Genomic DNA, 20149 nt, shown 5'->3' on the forward strand with positions numbered 1-20149 from the left:
GGCTCAGGAATGGGTCGCAGGGATCAGCAGTGGTTCCTACACCGCATACGCGCCATCTGTAAAGGGCCAGATCACAATCTCCAGGGACAATGGGCAGAGGTCAGTGACGCTGACCATGAACAACCTCAAGGACAAGGATTCCGGATCCTATTTCTGTGCAAAGTCTCCTTATGCTGGTTCTAATTACGAAGCTTATGGTATTGATGTTGGTTTCAGCCCTGCCTTTCTTGATGGGTTCCCAAATGCCCCGAGTCCTCAGACCCTCCCCCCAAACCTCAGCCGTTGGCCCCTTGTCCCAAATCTCCCCCATTTGCACCAATGGTCAGCACTGACCCCAAACTCTCCCCTGCTCCTGCCCCAAAACTCAACCATTGGCCCCAAACCTTCACCCCTGGCCTCCAGTTCAGGCCTCCTCCAATCAGGGCCCGGGGAGCTGGGGGAGATTTGGGTGAAATGGGCAAAACTGGGGGAAAGCCGATAGTTGGGGCAGCAGGGGCGGAGTTTGGATGGAACTGGTAAAGATTTGATGAACAGAGCTGGGAGTCGGGGCAGGATCTCTGGGGATTTGTGGGCAGTTGGGACTGCAATGGGGCTGGGGCCACGGCAGGAATTGTCAATACGAGCAGGACCAGCAGAACCATAACCATTACAGCTACGTTTGGTGCAGAAATAAATGGCGGAATCTTCGTCCTTGAGGTTGTTCATGGTCAGCGTCACCGAGCTCTGCCCGTTGTCCCGTGAGATCGTGACCCGGCCCTTGACCGATGGCGCGTCGTAGGTGTTGGCACCATTGTAGTAGATGCTTGCAAAGTATTCCAAAGCCTGCCCGGGTCTCTGGTGGATCCAAAACATGAAGAAAGTCCCGAAATCGAACCCGGACCCTCGGCAGAGGAGGTGCAGGGAACCCCTGGGGGGCTGGAGGTCCCCCCCGCACTCCAGCAGGGTCACGGCCGCCCGGAGCCCTGCGGGACAAAGGGGAGATGGGGATGAGAAACCTGATTGGTCGAAGGCCTCCTAGTGGGCAAGGCCAGCTGGAAGAAGGGGCAGGACCCACCTGGGAGGAGGATGATGAAATTCAAGGGTCCCAGTTTAGGGCCAAGTGTCAGGATTTGGGTCAAGGGTTGAGCTTTGGCCTCATCCCCATCTCCACTCTTTCCCACAGGGCTCCGGGCAGCCGTGACCCTGCTGGAGTTCGGGGGGGACCTCCAGCCCCCCGGGGGGTCCCTGATCCTCCTCTGCCTGGGGTCTGGGTTCGATTTTGACAAATTTGACCTGTTCTGGATGCATCAGAGACCTGGGCAGGGGCTGGAATTCATCGCCAGCATCTACTACGGCAGTGGGGGTTACACCTTCTACGCGCCGTCGGTGCAAGGCCGGTTCACAATCTCCCGGGACAATGGGCAGAGCTCCATGTCCCTGACCATGACCAACCTCAAGGACGAGGATACCGGATCCTATTTCTGCGCCAGATCTGCTCCTGGTTACTATAATTATGGTGCTGGTTATACTGACGGTGAAGGTCACCCCATCCCCAACCAGCATTAGGAACAGCACCATAACCATCAGCATCCTTGGCACAGAAATAGGATCCGGAATCCTCGACCTTGAGGTTGTTCATGGTCAGCGTCACCGAGCTCTGCCCATTGTCCCTGGAGATCATGAACCGGCCCTTGACTGAATCCGCGTAGATGGTGCTGCCACCACTGCTGCTGATGGTTCGAACCCACTGCAGCCCCTGCCCGGGACTCTGGCGGATCCAGGCCATTCCAAAATTGCCGAAACTGAACCCGGACCCTCGGCAGAGGAGGCGCAGGGACCCCCCGGGGGGCTGGAGGTTCCCCCCGCACTCCAGCAGGGTCACGGCCGCCCAGAGCCCTGCGGGAAAAAGGGGAGATGGGGATGAGGGGTTGTAAAAGTCAGGTGGAGGTGTCCAATTAATTAATGGGTGGACTGGGGCTCATTGCAGGGTTTAAAGCACTTTACAATACTGGAAATCTCTGTTGGAGATTTGGGGCGAGACAAAGGGAATTTGGGGCAAACCAGTGAAGGTTTGGGGATGGGCAGTGGCTGTGACCCTGCTGGAGTGCGGGGGGGAACTCCAGCCCCCCAGGGAGTCCCTGCCCCTCTTCTGCCGAGGGTCCGGGTTCGATTTTGGACAATTTGGGATGCACTGGATGTGCCAGAAACCCGGGCAGGTGCTGGAACACATTGGAGGGTTCAAAAGCGATGGCAGCACCTACTACATGCCATCGTTCAGGGGCCGGGTCACGATCTCCAGGGACAACGGGCAGAGCTCGGTGACGCTGACCATGATCAACCTCAAGGACGAGGATTCAGGATCCTATTTCTGTACCTGATGCAGTGATGGTGGTTGGAATGGATCTGCTGTTTCTTATGGTGACAATCCTCAGCATCACCCCAAGCCCGCAGCCCGAGTTCCCAAAATTTCCCAAAATCCTACTCCCAAATCCCAACCCTTGACCCCATTTTTGAACTTACTCCCCAGTCTCCACTATTGCTGTCCGAATTCCTGATGTTTCCCCAATTTTGCCCATTTCACTAAAATCTCCCCCAGCTCCCGGGCCCTGATTGGAGGAGGCATGAACTGGAGCCCAGGGGAGAAGGTTTGGGGCCAATGGTTGAGTTTTGGGGCAGGAGCAGGGCAGGGTTTGGGGTCAGTGCTGACCATTGGTGCAAATGGGGAAAAAGGGTCAAGGGCTGGGTAAATTGGTGAGGTTTGGGATGAAAAGCAGAACTCTGGGGACTCAAAGATGGGAGTCGGATGAACGGCAGGAGCTTGAGACCATCAGGGGCATCGTCACCATTAGCAGCAGCACTATAACCATCAGCAGCCCTGGCACAGAAATAGGATCCGGAATCCTCGACCTTGAGGTTGTTCATGGTCAGCGTCGCCGAGCTCTGCCCGTTGTCCCTGGAGATCCTGAACCGGCCCTGCACGGAAGGCGCGTACATGGAGTTCCAGCCCTCCTTCCTGATGCTCCCAACCCACTCCAGCCCCTGCCCGGGTTTCTGGTGGACCCAGAACATGGTGATGGCGCCGACATCGAACCCGGACCCTCGGCACAGCAACGTCAGGGACCCCCTGGGGAGCTGGAGGTCTCCCCCGCACTCCAGCAGGGTCACGGCCGCCTGGAGCCTTGTGGGACAAAGGGGAGATGGGGATTAGGCCAAAGCTCAACCCTTGACCCAAAACCTGACACTTTGCCCCTCCTGGGACCCTTGGAGTTCATCATCCTCCTCCTCCCAGGTGGGTCCTGCCCCTTTTACCTGCAGCCATGCCCACTTTGAAGCTCTAGAGTAATGAGGTTTCTCATCCCCATCTCCCCTTTGTCCCGCAGGGCTCTGGGTGGCCGTGACCCTGCTGGAGTGCGGGGGGGACCTCCAGCCCCCCGGGGGGTCCCTGCGCCTCCTCTGCCGAGGGTCCGGGTTCATTTTCGGGGATTATGGAATGTACTGGATCCGCCAGAGACCCGGGCAGGCTTTGGAATACGTCGCAGGACTCCACTACAATAGTGCCAACACCATCTACGCGCCATCGGTCAAGGGCCGGGTCACGATCTCCAGGGACAACGGGCAGAGCTCGGTGACGCTGACCATGAACAACCTCAAGGACGAGGATTCCGCCGTTTATTTCTGCGCCAAGTGTGCTGCTAATAATTACCCTGAACATGCTGCTCGTAGTGGCGATGCCCATGGTGTCCCCATCCCCATCCCCTTATCCCTTCCCTGTCCCCATTGCCCAGACCCTTCCCCCAAACCCCCAGCCCACACCCAGCCCTTGACCATTGATCCCAACCTTGCTCTGCCTCCGCCCCAATTCGTACCCGCTGACCCCAAACCACAACTCCTGACCCCTAATCTCCTCTTTGTGCCCCAAACTTTGCTCTGAAGGTCGGGGTTTGAGGCCCAGGGTCCCTATTTGGGGACAAAGGTTGAGGATTTGGTCAGTGGCTGCTGCTGCAGGGAGCATAAAGTGGGGATTTGGGGCAGATTCGGGCGAGGTTTGGTGCCAACTTAGTTGGGTTTGGGGCAGAAGCAGTTCGCGGGTTGTGGCTCCGTGCTTGGTGGTGTTGGAAATGGGGGAGATCTGGGACAAAGGGTCAAGAATGGGGTCAAGGGCTGACATTTGAAGGAAGGGTCTGAGATTTGGGAACAGGCGGGGCTCAGAAATGGTGATGCCACCACTGGCATGGTCAGTATAAGCAACAGCAGCAGCAGCCCTACCAGTTCTGTAAGATTTGGCACAGAAATAGGATCCGGAATCTTCGTCCTTGAGGTTGTTCATGGTCAGCGTCACCGAGCTCTGCCCGTTGTCCCTGGAGATCCTGAACCGGCCCTTGACCGAATCCGCATAGTAGGCGCTGCCATGGCTGCTGATACTGGCGACTGCTTCCAGCCGCTGCCCGGGTCTCTGGCAATGCCAGCCCATCCCAAAACTACTGAAAACGAACCTGGACCCTTGGCAGAGGAGGCGCAGGGACCCCCCGGGGGGCTGGAGGTCCCCCCCGCACGCCAGCAGGGTCTCGGCCGCCCAGAGTCCTGCGGGAAAAAGGGGAGATGGGGATGAGGAACCTGATTGGCTGAGGGCCACAAAGTTGGTGTGTCAAACCGGAAAATGGGGTGGGACTCACCTTAGAGGCGCAGCCGGAGCAGGACAACTAGGATGGGGTGGTCCAAAGGTTCCAGTTTCGGGCCCAGAGTCAGGGTTTGGGTCAAGGGTTGAGCTTTGGCCTCATCCCCATTTCCCCTCTGTCCCGCAAGGCTCTGGGAGGCCGTGACCCTGCTGGAATGCGGGGGGGACCTCCAGACCCCCGGGGGGTCCCTGCGCCTCCTCTGCCGAGGGTCCGGGTTCAGTTTCGGGAGCTACGACATGTTCTGGATCCGACAGAGACACGGGCAGGGGCTGGAGTGGCTCGCATGGATCAGGAACGATGGTGGCAACTCCGGCTACGCGGATTCAGTCAACAGCCGGGTCACAATCTCCAGGGACAATGGGAAGAGCTCGGTGACGCTGACCATGAACAACCTCAAGGACGAGGATTCCGGATCCTATTTCTGTGACAAACGTGCTGGTAGTGGTCCTGGTGCTGGTGCTGCTGCTTATAGTGACGATGGCCGTGGTGGATTCACCCCATCTCTGTGTCCTCACCTGTCCCCAAACTGAGATTCTCCCTTCAAATTGTCCCCCAAACCTCAGCCCTTGACCCTTTGTCCCAAATCTCCCCCGTTTGCACCAATGGTCAGCACTGACCCCAAACCCTCCCCTGCTCCTGCCCCAAAACTCAACCATTGGCCCCAAACCTACACCCCTGGCCTCCAGTTCAGGCCTTGCTCTCCAAGAGTTCCCATTTCTGCCTGTGCCAGCTCAGCCAATCAGGGCCTGGGGAGCTGGGGGAGATTGGGTGAAATGGGCAAAACTGGGGAAACATCAGGAATTCGGACAGCAATAGTGGAGACTGGGGAGTAAGGTCAAGAATGGGGTCAAGGGTTGGGATTTAGGAGAAGTAATTTGGGAAATTTTGGGAACTCGGGCAGCGGCCTTGGGGCGATGCTGAAGATTGTTACCATAAGCAACAGCAGCACCATTCCAACCACCATCACTGCATCTGGCACAGAAATAGGATCCGGAATCCTCGTCCTTGAGATTGTTCATGGTCAGCGTCACCGAGCTCTGCCCGTTGTCCCTGGAGATCGTGACCCGGCCCTTGAACGATGGCGCGTAGTAGGTGCTGCCATCGCTTTTGATCCCTCCAATGTGTTCCAGCCCCTGCCCGGGTCTCTGGCACATCCAGCGCATCCCAAATTGTCCAAAATCGAACCCAGCCCCTCGGCAGAGGAGGTGCAGGGACCCCCCGGGAGCTGGAGGTCCCCCCCACACTCCAGCAGGGTCACGGCCGCCCAGAGCCTTGTGGGACAAAGGGGAGATGGGGATGAGGCCAAAGCTCAATCCTTGACCCAAATCCTGACTCTTGTCCCAAAACTGGGACCCTTGGGGTTCATCATCCTCCCCCCAGGTGGGTCCTGTCCCTTTTTTCCCGTTGGCCACGCCCACTTTGAGGTTCTCAACCAATCAGGTTTCCCATCCCCATCTCCCCTTTGTCCCTCAGGGCTCCGCGCGGCGGTGACCCTGCTGGAGTGCGGGGGGGACCTCCAGCCCCCCGGGGGGTCCCTGCGCCTCCTCTGCCGAGGGTCCGGGTTCGATTTTGGAAATTTTGGGATGGGCTGGATGCGGCAGAGACCCGGGCAGGGGCTGGAGTTTTTCGCGAGTGTCACCAGTGATGGCGCCACTCCCAGATACGCCCTGTCATTCAAGGACCGGTTCAGGATCTCCAGGCACAACGGGCAGAGCTCGGTGACGCTGACCATGAACAACCTCAAGGACGAGGATTCCGCCGTTTATTTCTGCGCCAAGTGTGCTGCTAATAATTACGCTGAAAGTGCTGGTCGTAGTGACGATGCCCAAGGTGTCCCCTCTCCCATCCCTGTGATCCCCCTGTCCCCGTTGCCCAGACCCTTCCCCCAAACCCCCAGCCCACACCCATCCCTTGACCATTGATCCCAACCTTGCTCTGGTTCGGCCCCAATTCTCACCCACTGACCCCAAACCACAACTCCTGACCCCAAATCTCTACTTTGTGCCCTAAAACTTTGCTCTGAAGGTCGGGGTTTGAGGCCAAGAGTCCCGATTTGGGGACAAAGGTTGAGGATTCGTGTCAGCGGCTGCTGCTGCAGGGAGCACAAAATGGGGATTTGGGGCAGATTCGGGCCATTTTTGGGGCCAATATAGATGGATTTGGGGCAGAACGCGATTGGGGGTTTTGGCGCTGCGGTTGGTGGTGTTGGAACTGGGGGAGATCTGGGACAAGGGGTCAAGAATGGGGTCAAGGACTGAGATTTGGGGGAAGGGTCTGGGGCCTGGGGGCAGGAGGGGACCCAGTCAAGGGGAAGAGGCCAAGAGCAGAGACACCATTACCCCAACTGGCACCAGCAGCCTTGGTGCAGAAATAGGATCCGGAATCCTCGTCCTTGAGGTTGTTCATGGTCAGCGTCACCGAGCTCTGCCCGTTTTCCCTGGAGATCCTGAAGCGGCCCTTGACTGAACCCGCGTACTCGGTGTAAGCACCACTGCGGATCCCCGTTAGCCACTCCAGCCCCTGCCCGGGTCTCTGGCGGATCCAGAACATTCCATAATCCCCAAAACTGAACCCGGACCCTTGGCAGAGGAGGCGCAGGGACCCCCCCGGGGGCTGGAGGTCCCCCCCGGACTCTAGAAGGGTCACGGCTGCTCCCCCATCCCCAAACCTTCACCGGTTTTGCCCCAAATTCCCTTTTTTTGTCCCCAAACATCCAACAGATGTATCCTGAATGGTAAAGTGCCTTAAACCACGCAATTAGCCCCAATCCACCCATTAATTAATTAGACAGCTCTGCCTGACTTTTGCATCGCCCCATCCCCATCTCCCCTTTTTCCCGCAGGGCTCCGGGCAGCCGTGACCTGGGCAGGGCCTGGAGTGGGTCGCGGGGATCAGCTACACTGGTGGAGGCACCGGCTACGCAGATTCAGTCAAGGGCCGGTTCAGGATCTCCAGGGACAATGGGCAGAGCTAGGTGACGCTGACCATGAACAACCTCAAGGACGAGGATTCTGGATCCTAATTCTGTGACAAATCCTACAACGCTCGTGCTGGTGCTCCTCGTATTGATGTCGGTGCCACCCCCATCTGCGTGTGCCCCCCTGTCCCCATTGCCCAGACCCTTCCCCCAAAGCCCCAGCCCACACCAAGCCCTTGACCATTGATCCCAACCTTGCTCTTTCTCGGCCCCAATTCTCACTCGCTGACCCCAAACCACAACTCCTGAGCCCAAATCTCTTTGTGCCCCAAGATTTTGCTCCAAAGCTGGCAGTCAAGGTTTGGGTCAAAATTTCGGTCAACTCTAATGACAAGAGTGCAGAATTTGGTGCCGAGCCAGTGCAGGGTTGAGACATGGGCTCAGGAATGGGGTCAGGGGCTGAGGTTTGGAAGAAGGGTCGGGGACAGCCGGTCTGGGTGGGACAAGGGCATGGGTTCAACACAATCAGGACCAGAACTCCAATTGCTATAGGCATCCTTGGCACAGAAATAGGATCCGGAATCCTCGTCCTTGAGGTTGTTCATGGTCAGCGTCACCGAGCTCTGCCCGTTGTCCCTGGAGATCGTGACACGGCCCTTGACCGATGGTGCATAGTAAATGTTGGAACCATCACTCCTGATGTAGGTGACCCATTCCAATACCTGGCCCGGTCTCTGGCGAACCCATTGTATGGCAAAACTGCCGAAATTGAACCCAGACCCTCAGCAGAGGAGGCGCAGGGACCCCGTGGGGGGCTGGAGGTCCCCCCCTCACTCCAGCAGGGTCACGGCCGCCCGGAGCCTTGCGGGACAAAGGGCAGATGGGGATGAAGCCAAAGCTCAACCCTTGACCCCAATCCTGACTCTGGGCCCCAAAATGGGACCCTGCGAGTTCATCATCCTCCCCCCAGGTGGGTCCTGCCCCTTTTTCCCTCTGGCCACACCAGCTTTAAGTCCCTCAGCCAATCAGGTTTCTCATCCCCATCTCCCCTTTGTCCCGCAGGGCTCCGGGCAGCCGTGACCCTGCTGGAGTGCGGGGGGGACCTCCAGCCCCCCGGGGGGTCCCTGCGCCTACGCTGCTGAGGGTCCGGGTTCAGTTTTTGCAGTTTTACCATGTATTGGATCTGCAAGAGACCCGGGAAGGGGCTTGAATATGTTGCAGGGATCTGGAGCAGTGGTGCGTACACCGCGTACGCGCCATCGGTCAAGGGCCGGGTCAGGATCTCCAGGGAAAACGGGCAGAGCTCGGTGATGCTGACCATGAACAACCTCAAGGACGAGGATTCCGGATCCTATTTCTGTGCAAATCTGGCTATGATAATGATTGGAGTGCTGCTGCTTCTGATGAAGACGCCAGTTATGGATCCACGCTGATCTCCAAGTCCCACCTGTCCCCAAACCCAGACCCTTCCCCCGAACTGCAACCTTGACCCTTTGTCCCAAATCTCCCCCATTTGCCCCAATGGTCAGCACTGACCCCTAACCCTCCCCTGCTCCTGCCCCAAAACTCAACCATTGGCCCCAAACTTGCACCGCTGGGCTCCAATTCAGGCCTCCTTCAATCAGTGCCCAGGGAGCTGCCGGAGATTTGGGTGAAATGGGAAAAATTGGGATAAAGTCGAATGTTGGGGCAATGATGGTGGACACTGGGGAGAAGGTCAAGAATGGAGTCAAGGGTTGGGATTTGGGACAGGATTTGGGGATTTTGGGACATTTGGGGAGCCAGGGATGGGGGTTTGGGGCCACCACCAGCATCGTCGCCATGTCCAGAGTTCCCAGACAGGATTCCAGCCCAACCCCAAGGAGCAGCTCCAGACACCAAGGCCGCTGAGGGAGAAGTGAAGCCCCAGATGGGAGCGAGGGAGGGAGGGAGGAGAAGATGCCGTGATTTTGGGGCTCCGCAGCTTCCCCCCACTTCCTCCGTGGCAGCTGCCGGGGCCCGGCCGGGGCAGGAAAGGAAAGAGAAAGTTCCTGGTTTTGGTCATTGTGAACATCTATGCTTGGCAGAGGGCAGCTCAGCCTCTGGGCGCTGCGGCAGAGGAGGTCCAAGGGTCCCAGTTTAGGGCCCAGAGTCAGGATTTCGCTCGAGGGTTGAGCTTTGTCCATCCCCATCTCCCCTTTGTCCCGCAGGGCTCCGGGCGGCCGTGACCCTGCTGGAGTGCAGGGGGGACCTCCAGCCCCCCGGGGGGGTCCCTGCGCCTCTTCTGCCAAGGGTCCGGGTTCAGTTTTGGAAGCTACGCAATGCTCTGGGTGCCCCAGAGACCCGGGCAGGGGCTGGAGTGGGTTGCGAGTATCAGCTACAATGGTGGTTGGACAGGGTATGCGCCATCGTTCAAGGGCCGGTTCACGATCTCCAGGGACAACGGGCAGAGCTCGGTGACGCTTATCATGAACAACCTCAAGGACGAGGTTTCAGGATCCTATTTCTGTGCCAAACGCACTGATCCTGGTGCTGCTCCTTATGCTGCTGATGTTTGACGTTTCGGCCCCATCCCTGCATCCCCTCCCGTCCCCGTTCCCCAGACTCTTCCCCAAAACCCCAGCTCCTGACCCCATTCCTGTCCTTGTGTCCCAACCCTGCCCTGCTCTGGCCCCAAATCTCAGCTCCTGGCCCAAAATCTCAGCTCCTGGCCCCAAATCAGGGCCGGTTTCACCCTGAGCTCGGCCTCGTCCCTCCAGTCCCAACCACTGCCCCCAGACTTGTCAAGTTTCAGCCCAAATCTCCCCTGCGGGCATCGAGTCCCAGCCACCAACCCAAATCTGCGCCGTTGGCCTCACATCAGGTATTTTGGGCTAAAATTTGAATTCTTGATCCCTGATCTTTACTTTGGGCCCAAATCCAGACATTTCGGTAACTTTTGGGTAACGACGGCACTGAGTGTGGCCCAGAGGGTACATGTGGGGCAGAGCCAGAGCTGGGCTGGGACACAGGCTGAGGAATGGGGTCAGGGGTTGGGGTATGGGGGAAGGGTGTGGGGAACAGGGAAAAGGCCAAAAGGATAAACTGGAGCAGCATCCCAATTACCGGCACCAGCAAATTTGGCACAGAAATAGGACCCGGAATCCTCGTCCTTGAGGTTGTTCATGGTCAGCGTCACCGAGCTTTGCCCGTTGTTCCTGGAGATCCTGAACCGACCCTTGACAGATGGCGCGTAGTCGGTGGTGCCTACACCAGTGTTGATCCCTGCAACCGATTCCAGCGCCTGACCGGGTCTCTGGCGGATCCAGAGCATGTCAGAGCTGCTGAAACTGAACCCGGACCCTCAGCAGAGCAGGCGCAGGGACCCCCCGGGGGGCTGGAGGTCCCCCCTGCACTCCAGCAGGGTCACGGCCGCCCAGAGCCCTGCGGGACAAAGGGAGATGGGGATGAGGCCAAAGCTCAAACCCTTGACCCAAATCCTGACTCTGGGCCCCAAACTGGGACCTTTGGACCACCCCATCCTAGTTGTCCTGTTCCTGCTGCCCCTCTCAGGTGGGTCCCACCCCATTTTCCCGTTTGACACACCCACTTTGAGGCCCACAGCCAAACAGGTTTCTAATCCCCATCTCCCCTTTGTCCCGCAGGGCTCCGGGCGGCCGTGACCCTGCTGGAGTGCGGGGGGGACCTCCAGCCCCCCGGGGGGTCCCTGACGTTGCTCTGCTGAGGGTCCGGGTTCGAGTTTGGGAATTATGGAATGTACTGGATCCGCCAGAGACCCGGGCAGGCGCCTGAATTCATTGCTGGGATCAACGCTGATGGTGTCAACACCTTCTACGCGCCGTCGGTCAAGGGCCGGTTCACGATCTCCAGGGACAACGGGCAGAGTTCTGTGACGCTGACCATGAACAGCCTCAAGGACGAGGATTCTGGATCGTATTTCTGTGCCAAGCGTATTTCTGGTGGCAATGCTGACACTGCCGGTGCTTTTGGCTGTGTCCCCATCCCCATGTCCTCAGCTGTCCCCAGACCTTTCCCCTGTGGTCACACATGGCCAGCGTCACCGAGCTCAGCCCGCTGTCCCTGGCCGTGCTGACCCGGCCCTTGACCAATGGAACGTTCCAGGTGGCTCCACCCTTGCACCCATCTGCTTCTCTCAGCATGGAGCCCTTGGATCGAGATCAATTTCAACAATTTCATCTCCCCAAAATTTCATGTGTTTTTGGTTAAAAAAGGGTCTTTTCTCCATACCCCCCAGAGAGGATTCCAGCCCAGCCCCAAGGAGCAGCCCCAGACACCAAGGCCGCTGAGGGAGAAGTGAAGCCCCAGGTGGGAGCGAGGGAGGGAGGGAGGGAGGGAGGGAGGAGAAGACGCCGCGATTTTGGGGCTCCGCAGCCTCCCCCCACTTCCTCCCCGGCAGCTGCCGGGGCCCGGCCAGGGCAGGAAAGGAAACAGAAAGTTCCTGGTTTTTGTCATTGTGAACATCTGTGTTTGGCAGAGGGCAGCTCAGCCTCGGGGCGCTGCAGCAGAGCGCCGGCGGCACAAAAAGCTTTGTGTGCAAAGGGCCCTGGAGCGATCCCCGTTCCGCACTTGGATTGAGGGGAAGGGCCAGACTGGGGAGAAATGGGGAAATATGGGGGGAAACCAAAAATTGCGGCAACAGGGGAGGAGTTTGGAGGAAATGGTGAAGATTTAATAAAAAGGGCTGGAACCAGGGGTAAGGATCAGAGAATTCTGTGATACCTGGGAACACAGAAGAAAGGGCTCAAGACCACAACCACCATCTACACCATAAGCAGCACCACCACCACAACAACTACTACTGTAACATTTGGCACAGAAATAGGTGGCGGAATCCTTGTCCTTGAGGTTTTTCATGGTCAGCGTCACCGAGCTCTGCCCGTTGTCCCTGGAGATCCTGAACCGGCCCTTGACCGACGGCGCGTAGACGGTGTAACCTCCAGTGTTGTAGATCCTTGCGACGTATTGCAACCCCTGCCCGGGTCTCTGGCGGATCCAGAACATGTCAACACTCCCGAAATCGAACCCGGACCCTCGGCAGAGGAGGCGCAGGGACCCCCCGGGGGGCTGGAGGTCCCCCCCGCACTCCAGCAGGGTCACGGCCGCCCGGAGCCCCGCGGGACAAAGGGGAGATGGGAATGTAGGAAAACATCCACCCAAATATTGATTCTTGCATGCAGATCCTGATGTTGCCCAAAAATTGCGACTCTTGGACGTCACCCTCTTTCTCCTGCAACTCCTGCCAGTCATCCCGGGTTGATCCCACACACTTTTTCTGGAATGGCAGCGCCAACTTTTACCACACAGCCAATCCATCCCCTCATCCCCATCTCCCCTTTGTCCCGCAGGGCTCCGGGCAGCTGTGACCCTGCTGGGGTGCGGGGGGGAACTACAGCCCCCCGGGGGGTCCCTGCGCCTCCTCTGCCGAGGGTCCGGGTTCAGTTTCGGCAATTTTGCCATTAACTGGGTGCGCCAGAGCCCCGGGCAGGGGCTGGAATTCGTGGCGTACATAAACATTGGTGGAGCCACTTACTACGCGCCATCCGTCAAGGGCCGGTTCACGATCTCCAGGGACAACGGGCAGAGCTCGGTGACGCTGACCATGAACAACCTCAAGGTCGAGGATTCCGGATCCTATTTCTGTGCCAGGGCTGCTGATGGTTATGGTGCTGCTGCTAATGGTGACGATGCCCCTGATGGTCTCAAGCTCCTGCCTTTCATCCCACTCCCATCATTGTGTCCCCAGAGTTCTGCTTTTCATCCCAAACCTCACCCATTGACCCCGCCCTTGGCCCTTTGTCTCCATCATCCCCAATGATCAGCACTGACCCCAAACCCTCTCCTGCTCCTGCCCCAAAACTCCACCATTGGCCCCAAACCTTCACCCCTGGCCTCCAGTTCAGGCCTCGCCAATCTGGGCCCGAGGAGCTGGGGGAGATTTGGATGAAATGGGCAAAACTGGGGGAAAGTCCAGAGTTGGGGCAGCAGAGGCCAAGTTTGGGGGGAAAGTGCTGAGATTTCTGGAGTAGGGCTGGGATTTTGGGGAAGGATCAGAGAATTCTGTGATACTTGGGAACACAGAAAAAACAGCTTGGGACCACAACCACCATCAACACCATAAGCATAAGCGCCATTACCAGAGCCACTTCTGTAACATTTGGCGCAGAAATAGGATCCGGAATCCTCGTCCTTGAGGTTGTTCATGGTCAGCGTCACCGAGCTCTGCCCGTTCTCCCTGGAGATCGCGACCTGGCCCTTGACCGATGGCGCATAGTCGGTGTAACATCCATTGCTGTTGATACTCCCGAGCCATTTCAGCCCCTGCCCGGGTCTCTGGCGGACCCAATACATTTCAAAATCCCCAAAACTGAACCCGGACCCTCGGCAGAGGAGGCGCAGGGACCCCCCGGGGGGCTAGAGGTGCCCCCCGCACTCCAGCAGGGTCACGGCCGCCCGGAGCCCTGCGGGACAAAGGGGAGATGGGGATGGGAAACCTGATTGGCTGTGGGCATGAAGTGGGTGTGGCCAACTGGATAAAGGGACCTTGACACACTTGGAAGGGCCAACAGGGACAGGAGCCGGAGGGAGCTCAAAGCCGTGGCCAGGATGTGCCGGGCTGGGGGTCCCAGAGGGTTTTGGGGGTCGTTACGAAGATGTTAATTCGACAATTAATGCAGAGGTTTCAGGACGAGCTGTCCAAGTAATTAATGAGTGGACTGGGGTTAATTGTAGGGTTTGAGGCACCCTCGATTATGGAACACTCTGGTGTAGATTTGGGAGCAAACCAGGGGAGTCTGGTGAAAACCGGCGGAAGTTTGGAGATGGGGGAGCGGCCGTGACCCCTTTGGAGTGCGGAGGGGACCTCCAGCCCCCCGGGGGGTCCCTGCGCCTCCTCTGCCGAGGGTCCGGGTTCAGTTTTCGGAGTTACGACATGTTCTGGATCCGCCAGAGACCCGGGCAGGGGCTGGAGTGGGTTGCGAGTATCTACAGCAGTGGTGGCAGCTCCTGGTACGCCCCATCAGTCAGGGGTCGGTTCACGATCTCCAGGGACAACGGGCAGACCTCGGTGACGCTGACCATGAACAACCTCAAGGTTGAGGATTCCGGATCCTATTTCTGTGCCAAATGTTTCGCCAGTGGTTGTGGTAGCCCTGCTTATCCTTATGGTATTGATGGTGGTTGTAGTCCCAAGCCCTCTCCTCTGGTTTCCCAAGCATATGAGAATTCTTGGATCCTTCCCCCAAATCCCATCCCTTTACCGCAAATCTCAGTCATTTTCCCCCAAACTCTGCCCCAACTAGCCCAACTCTCCACTTTCCCCTAGTTTTGCCCATTTCCCCCAAATCTCCCCGGGCTCCCGGGCCCTGATTGGAGGAGGCCTGAACTGGAGCCCAGGGGTGAAGGCTGGGGCCAATGGTTGAGTTTTGGGGCAGGAGCAGGGGAGGGTTTGGGGTCAGTGCTGACCATTGGGGCAAATGGGGGAGATTTGGGACAAGGGGTCAAGGGTTGAGGTTTGGGGGGGGAGGGGTGTGACATTGGAGACAGGGGGGGCTCAGACAGGGGTGGTGCCACCACCAACACGGTCAATATAAGCAGGAGCAGCAGCAGCACCACCACCAGCACGAGCATAAGAAGATTTGGCACAGAAATAAACGGCGGAATCCTCGTCCTTGAGGTTGTTCATGGTCAGCGTCACTGAGCTCTGCCCGTTGTCCCTGGAGATCCTGAACCGGCCCTTGACTGACGGCGCGTAGTGGGTGTAGCCACCAGTGTTGCTGATGTAGGCAACGAATTCCAGCCCCTGCCCAGGTCTCTGTCGAGCCCATTCCATGTTAAAACTCCCGAAACTGAACCCGGACCCTCGGCAGAGGAGGCGCAGGGACCCCCTGGGGGGCTGGAGTTCCCCCCCGCACTCCAGCAGGGTCACGGCCGCCCGGAGCCCTGCGGGACAAAGGGGAGATGGGGATGGACAAAGCTCAACCCTTGACCAAAATCCTGACTCTTGGCCCCAAACTGGGACCCTTTGAGTTCATCACCCTCCTCCTCCCAGGTGGGTCACATCCCATTTTCCCAGCTGGACGCATGCAGTATGAGACATTCAACCAATCAGGTTTCTCATCCCCATCTCCCCTTTGTCCTGCAGGGCTCCAGGCGGCCGTGACCCTGCTGGAGTGCGGGGGGGAACTCCAGCCCCCCGGGGGTTCCCTGACGTTGCTGTGCCAAACATCTGGCTTCAATTTCAGCAGCTACTCCATGAGCTGGGTCCATCAGAGACCTGGGCAGGGGCTGGAGTGGCTCGCAGGGATCAGTGGTGATGGCAGCACCATCTGCTCGCCATCAGTCAAGGGTCGGTTCACGATCTCCAGGGGCAACGGGCAGAGCTCAGTGACGCTGACCATGAACAACCTCAAGGACGAGGATTCCGGATCCTATTTCTGCGCCAGGGGTTATTATAACAATGCTGCTGCTAATGATGCCTGTGGTATTGACCCCATCGCCATCCAGGTGTCCCCCCTGTCCCAATACCCCAGACCCTTCCCCAGTCCCCAGCCCTGACCCCATTCCTGTCCTCCCGTCCCAGCTCTGAACTGGCTCTGCCCCAGTCTCAGCTCCTGGCCCCAAATCTCAGCTCTGGGCTCCACGTCCCAACCAAATTCCCCAAAACTGACGAGGATGTCCGAGATCCGGCCCCACCGTGTCAATCTGCCTTTGCTTTGTGTGATTGGCCGCAAACCTCTCGCGCTGAGCGGCGCCATTGAGTTCTGTGTGTGCTGCTGGGGCCTTGAGCCGCCGGCACCTCCCCATGGCCACGGCCCGGTGAGGAGAGCGATGGTGGGAAACCAAAGGCTCCAGAGGGGTCCCCACAGCCCCGGCCCGGTGGGGATTGGGACAGAGACTCCCGGGCGGGGATAAATCCCTCTGGGGCAGCCCCAAATCTGCACCCCTGGCCCCAAACCCCTGCTGGGGGCACCAAATCCTGAGGGTTTGGCACAAAAGTTGGCACCAAGGGTGAAGGAGTGGGGACGAGAGTTGGGAATCTGCGGGGAAAATGGGGGAGATTTGGGGAAGAACCAGTTCAGGGCTGGGACACAGAGACAGGAATGGGGTCAGGGGCTGGGATTTGGGGGAATGGTCTGGGGAACGGGGACAGGTGGGGACATTGGGATATGGAGAGGATCAAATGATAAGCAGCAGCCTGATTATGGTAACCACTATCAGCACCCTTGGCTGAGAAATAGGTGGCGGAATCCTCGTCCTTGAGGTTGTTCATGGTCAGCGTCACTGAGCTCTGCCCATTGTCGCTGGAGATCGTGAACCGGCCCTTGACCGACGGCGCGGAGCAGGTGCTGGAACCATCACTGTATATTCCTGCGAACCACGCCAGCCCCTTCCCGGGTCTCTGGCAGATCCAGTACATGGTGAAACTCCCGAAACTGAACCCGGACCCTCGGCAGAGGAGGTGCAGGGACCCCCCGGGGGGGCTGGAGGTCCCCCCCGCACTCCAGCAGGGTCACGGCCGCCCGGAGCCCTGCGGGACAAAGGGGAGATGAGGATGAGGCCAAAGCTCAACCCTTGACCCAAATCCTGACCCTTGACCCCAAATTGGGATCTTTAGAGTTCATCATCCTCCCAGGAGGATTCTACCCCATTGTCGAGCAGGCCACACCCACTTGGGGGCCCTTGACCAATCAGAGTTTTGATTTCCATCATCTCTCCTTTGTCCCGCAGGGTTCTGGGCGGCCGTGACCCTGCTGGAGTGCAGGGGGGACCTCCAGCCCCCCGGGGGGGTCCCTGCGCCTCCTCTGCCGAGGGTCCGGGTTCAGTTTCAGCAGTTTCACCATGCAATGGATCCGCCAGAGACCCGGGCAGGGGCTGGAGGGGGTCGCGGGGATCAGCAGCCCTTCTGGTTCCAGCACCTTCTACGCGCCATCGGTACAGGGCCGGTTTACGATCTCCAGGGACAACGGGCAGAGCTCAGTGACGCTGACCATGAACAACCTCAAGGACGAGGATTCTACCACCTATTTCGGTGCCAAAGAGAGTGGTGCTGGTGGTGGTGCTGATGCTGCTTATTTTGACCATGTCGCTGGTGGCACCGCCCATGACTGAACCCCCCCTGTCCCCAGTCCTAGACACTTCCCCCGAACCTCACCTATTGACCCAGCCCTTGACCCTTTGTCCCAAATCTCCCCCATTTGCACCAATGGTCAGCACTGACCCCAAACCCTCCCCTGCTCCTGCCCCAGAACTCAACCATTGGCCCCAAACCTTCAAGCCTGGGTGCCAGTTCAGGCCTCCTCCAATCAGGGCCAGGGGAACTTGGAGAGATTTCTGTGAAATGGGCAAACTTGGGTGAAAGCCGAGAGTTGGGGCAGCAGGGGCGGAGTTTTGGGGGAAAATATTGAGCATTTGAAGAGAAAAGCTGGGCTCTGGAGGAAGGATAAATGGGAATGGAGACATCTGGTGACCATCGTGGAGGGCGGGACCACTGCCAAAATTGTCAATAAAAGCAGCACCACCATAACTATAACCACTGTAAGCACATTTGGCACAGAAATAGGATCCAGAATCCTCATCCTTGAGGTTGTTCATGGTCAGCGTCACCGAGCTCTGCCCGTTGTCCCTGGAGATCGTGAACCGACCCTGCACCGATGGCGCGTAGTTGGTGCCACCACCCGTGTTGCTGATACTGGCGATGTATTCCAGCCCCTGCCCGGGTCTCTGGCGCATCCATCCCATTCCAAACTGTCCAAAATCGAACCCGGACCCTCGGCAGAGGAGGCGCAGAGAACCCCGGGGGCCTGGAGGTCCCCCCCGCACTCCAGCAGGGTCACGGCCGCCCGGAGCCCTGCGGGACAAAGGGGAGATGGGGATGAGGCCAAAGCTCAACCCTTGACTCAAATCCTGACTCTTGTCAAATATTAGGACCCTTGGAGTTCATCATCCTCCTCCCAGGTGGGTCCCGTCCCTTTTTCCATCTGGCCTTGCCCACTAGGAGGCCCTCGACTAATCAGGTTTCCCATCCCCATCTCCCCTTTGTCTCTCAGGGCTCCGGGTGGCCGTGACCCTGCTGGAGTGTGGGGGGGAACTGCAGCCCCCCAGGGGGGTCCCTGACGTTGCTGTGCCGAGGGTCCGGGTTCAGTTTCAGGAGTTATGGAATGTTCTGGATCCGCCAGAGACCCGGGCAGACACTGGAATACATTGCCAGCATCAACAGCAGTGATGGCAGCACCTGGTACGCAGATCCGGTCAAGGGCCGATTCAGGATCTCCAGGGACAACAGGCAGAGCTCGGTGACGCTGACCATGAACAACCTCAAGGTCGAGGATTCCGGATCCTATTTCTGTGCCAGGGCTGCTGATGTTTATGGGGCTGCTCCTAATGGTGACGGTGCCCCTGATGGTCTCAAGCTCCTTCCTTTCATCCCACTCCCATCACTGAGTCCCCAGAGTTCTGATTTTCATCCCAAACCACACCCATTGACCCCGCCCTTGGCCCTTTGTCTCCATCATCCCCAATGATCAGCACTGACCCCAAACCCTGCCCTGCTCCTGCCCCAAAACTCAACCATTGGCCCCAAATCTTCACCCCTGGGCTCCAGTTCAGGCCTCCTCAAATCAGGACCCGGGAGGTGGGGGAGATTTGGGTGAAATGGGCAAAATTTGGAGAAAGTCAGAAATCGGGGCAGTAATGCCAGAGTTTGGGGGTAAATGGTGAACATCATAGGAGAAGGTCTGGGATATTGGGAAAGGATCTGCGGGGATCGGGGACATCTGGTGACCATCATGGCGGGGGGGACCATTGCCGGAACTGTCACTTAGAGCAGTACTATCATAACTGTAACTACTAGCAGTACCACGTTTGGCACAGAAATAGGATCCGGAACCCTCGTCCTTGAGGCTGTTCACGGTCAGCGTCACCGAGCTCTGCCCCGTTGTCCCTGGAGATCGTGAACCGGCCCTGCACCGACGGCGCATAGTCGCTGTAAGCACCACTGCTGATACTTGCAATGTATTCCAGCGTCTTCCCAGATTTCTGTCGGATCCAGATCATTCTAAAATCCCCAAAATCAAACCCGGCCCCTCGGCAGAGGAGGCGCAGGGACCCCCCGGGGGGCTGGAGGTCCCCCCCGCACTCCAGCAGGGTCAAAGCCGCCCGGAGCACTGCGGGACAAAGGGGAGATGGGGATGAGGCCAAACCCCAACCCTTGACCCAAATCCTGACTCTGGGCCCCAAATTGGGACCCTTGGAGTTCATCATCGTCCTCCCAGGAGCATCCCGCCCCTTTTTCCAGCTGGCCACACCTGCATTGAGGCTCTTGACCAATCAGGTGTCCCATCCCCATCTCCCCTTTGTCCCGCAGGGCTCCGGGCGGCCGTGACCCTGCTGGAGTGCGGGGGGGAACTCCAGCCGCCCGGGGGGTCCCTGCGCCTCCTCTGCCGAGGGTCCGGGTTTGATTTCGGACAATTTGGGATGTACTGGTTTTGCCAGAGATCCGGGCAGACCCTGGAATACATCGCCAGTATCAGCAGCAGTGGTGGCAGCACCTTCTACGCGCCATCGGTCAAGGGCCGGTTCA

General features: G+C 58.4%; 2 gene segments (V, D, J or C); one reads left to right on the plus strand and one right to left on the minus strand.

Annotated features, from left to right (window-relative positions):
- Positions 1–1281: 1281 nt before the first annotated feature.
- On the plus strand, positions 1282–8482 carry LOC128933602 (Ig heavy chain V region 6.96-like). The segment is given in 3 exon segments: positions 1282–1365; positions 3380–3698; positions 8415–8482. Coding segments are annotated over 3 exon segments (471 nt in total).
- A 1942-nt stretch (positions 8483–10424) lies between these two features.
- Positions 10425–19830, minus strand: LOC128933603 (Ig heavy chain V region 914-like). The segment is given in 5 exon segments: positions 10425–10505; positions 10730–10815; positions 18057–18317; positions 19632–19733; positions 19815–19830. Coding segments are annotated over 5 exon segments (546 nt in total).
- Between the last annotated feature and the right edge of the window lie 319 nt (positions 19831–20149).

Source organism: Melozone crissalis, unplaced genomic scaffold (assembly GCF_028551555.1).
Source record: "Melozone crissalis strain CALT ecotype California unplaced genomic scaffold, PUWL_Pcris_2 ptg000011l_1, whole genome shotgun sequence".
NCBI lineage: Eukaryota > Metazoa > Chordata > Aves > Passeriformes > Passerellidae > Melozone > Melozone crissalis.